This window comes from Poecilia reticulata, linkage group LG11 (genome assembly GCF_000633615.1).
Source record: "Poecilia reticulata strain Guanapo linkage group LG11, Guppy_female_1.0+MT, whole genome shotgun sequence".
NCBI lineage: Eukaryota > Metazoa > Chordata > Actinopteri > Cyprinodontiformes > Poeciliidae > Poecilia > Poecilia reticulata.
In genome coordinates, this window is record NC_024341.1 from 22,064,451 (window position 1) to 22,066,373 (window position 1,923).

A 1,923-nucleotide genomic window follows, 5' to 3' on the forward strand; every position below is an offset into this window, starting at 1 on the left:
AGGAGAAAAAAAGGATTTTGAGGTAAGAAAGTAAATTTTTTGATCATGACTATATTTTGTTTAGTACTTATACTGTTGCAGATAAAACCATATGATTTACATTAGATGAAAGTAATTTCTCAGGCAAAATGTGATGCATTTTCCCGTGCTAATTTCAAACCGCTATGCTACTACAGCTAGCTAAACATGGCTGACAGGGTTGGGGTGGGTTGTAACACATCTTTAAAAAGTGTTACAACCATCCCCTTACATACACCTAAGAACATTTTCATTTTAATAATTTTACAGAATGCCTAGGCAGTGGATACGAAAGACTGATAGAGGTGTGCCTGCAGATGTTTTAAAAAAGGCATCTGATGAGGTCACAAAGAAGAGCAAGTCAGTCAGATCGGTTGCAAAGGCGCATGGCATCTGCCATGTAACACTGAGCAGATACTGCAAATCACTGCAGAAGCTGAGAGAACAGGGGTCCAGTGATCTTCCCAGTGTTGGTTATTGGAGTAGCAACAAAGTCTTCTCTGAGGTGCAGGAGGAAGTGTTGGCTGACTATTTGACTCAGGCAGCAGACCTGTATTACGGACTGACTCCACGTGAGGTAAGCATATGACAGGTTAATCACTGGAGACAAGAGAAGAATTGAATACCAGCGTAGGTGCTAGACAAATTTAAAAACTTTTTGTGTCTATGTATTCTGATTTTCTATTCCTCTTTCTTTTAGGTCAGAAAGTTTGCATATCAGCTGGCAGTAGCATATTACATCAAACACCCACAAACATGGTATGAGAAGCAGATGGCAGGGCCTGACTGGTTCACATTATTTATGAAGCGGAACCCTAGCCTGTCAATAAGGAGTCCTGAGGCAACCAGCCTTACACGGGCCACAAGTTTTAACCGCCAAAATGTGGAACGTTTCTTCAACAGCCTTGGACAGGTCATTGAGAGATACAACTTCGACGGGAGCGATATATGGAATGTAGATGAAACTGGTGTAACAACAGTCCAATCACCAGACCGTGTTGTTGCTCGTCGTGGTGTCAAGCAGGTGGGTGCGATGACATCAGGTGAGAGAGGTGTGCTCGTGTCAGTAGCATGCGCTGTGCAAGCGCTGGGAAATGCAATTCCTCCCTTCTTTGTATTCCCCCGTAAACGTTACAARGAACTCTTYATTCAGAGTGGGCCAACAGGGAGTGCAGGAAGTGGTAACGYCTCAGGATGGATGCAAGAGGAAGACTTCCTCTTATTCCTTGCTCATTTTGCAAAACACACAAAGGTCAGCCCAGAGAAAAAGGTTTTACTTTTGCTGGATAATCACTGTTCACATATATCTGTTAAAGCTATTGATTTCTGCAAAGAAAAGGGAATAGTGCTACTTACCTTCCCCCCCCCACTGTAGCCATAAACTTCAGCCACTGGATCGCAGTGTCTACGGCCCATTTAAGAAAATGGTGAACGCCGCAAGTGATGCATGGATGAAGATGAATCCTGCCAAGACGATGACTATATATGATATTCCAAGTATTGTGAAGACTGCTCTGCCTGCAGCTGCAACACCGAAAAACATTCAAGCCGGTTTCCAATCCACAGGTATTTGGCCCTTTAATCCTGACATTTTTGAGGAGTGTGACTATGCACCCTCACAAGTCACTGACCGTCCCGACCCAGGTACATCACTGACATCTGGAGCTTTCCAGCCACAGTCTCCACCAACTCATCTGGGGACAGCCTCCTCTCCTCCAACTCACCTGGGGATTGCCTCCTCTCCTCACCTGGGGATTGCCTCCTCTCCTCACCTGGGGACAGCCTCCTCTCCTCCAACTCATCTGGGGACAGCCTCCTCTCCTCACCTGGGGACAGCCTCCTCTCCTCCAACTCACCTGGAGACTACTACTTCTGGTTCCTCTGCAGTTATTGATGTGAACATGT

At 45.4% G+C, this 1,923-nt stretch overlaps 1 protein-coding gene across 3 annotated transcripts; it reads left to right on the forward strand.

Moving 5' to 3' along the window:
• The first annotated feature begins 124 nt into the window (after positions 1–124).
• LOC103472744 (uncharacterized) lies at positions 125–1,917 on the forward strand. 3 transcript variants are annotated; one of them, XR_001777050.1, is made up of 3 exons: positions 125–595; positions 719–1,584; positions 1,663–1,917. XR_001777050.1 is itself a non-coding variant. In XM_008422570.2 (3 exons), the coding sequence occupies exons 1-3, from the start codon at positions 290–292 to the stop codon at positions 1,397–1,399; spliced, it is 864 nt and encodes a 287-aa protein (XP_008420792.1). In that variant the 5' UTR covers positions 125–289; the 3' UTR covers positions 1,400–1,738. The 3 variants fall into 3 exon arrangements, 2 of the variants coding, with proteins under 2 accessions (XP_008420792.1, XP_008420791.1); XM_008422570.2 differs by having other exon boundaries at positions 719–1,270; positions 1,394–1,738; XM_008422569.2 differs by having other exon boundaries at positions 719–1,736.
• Positions 1,918–1,923: the final 6 nt, after the last annotated feature.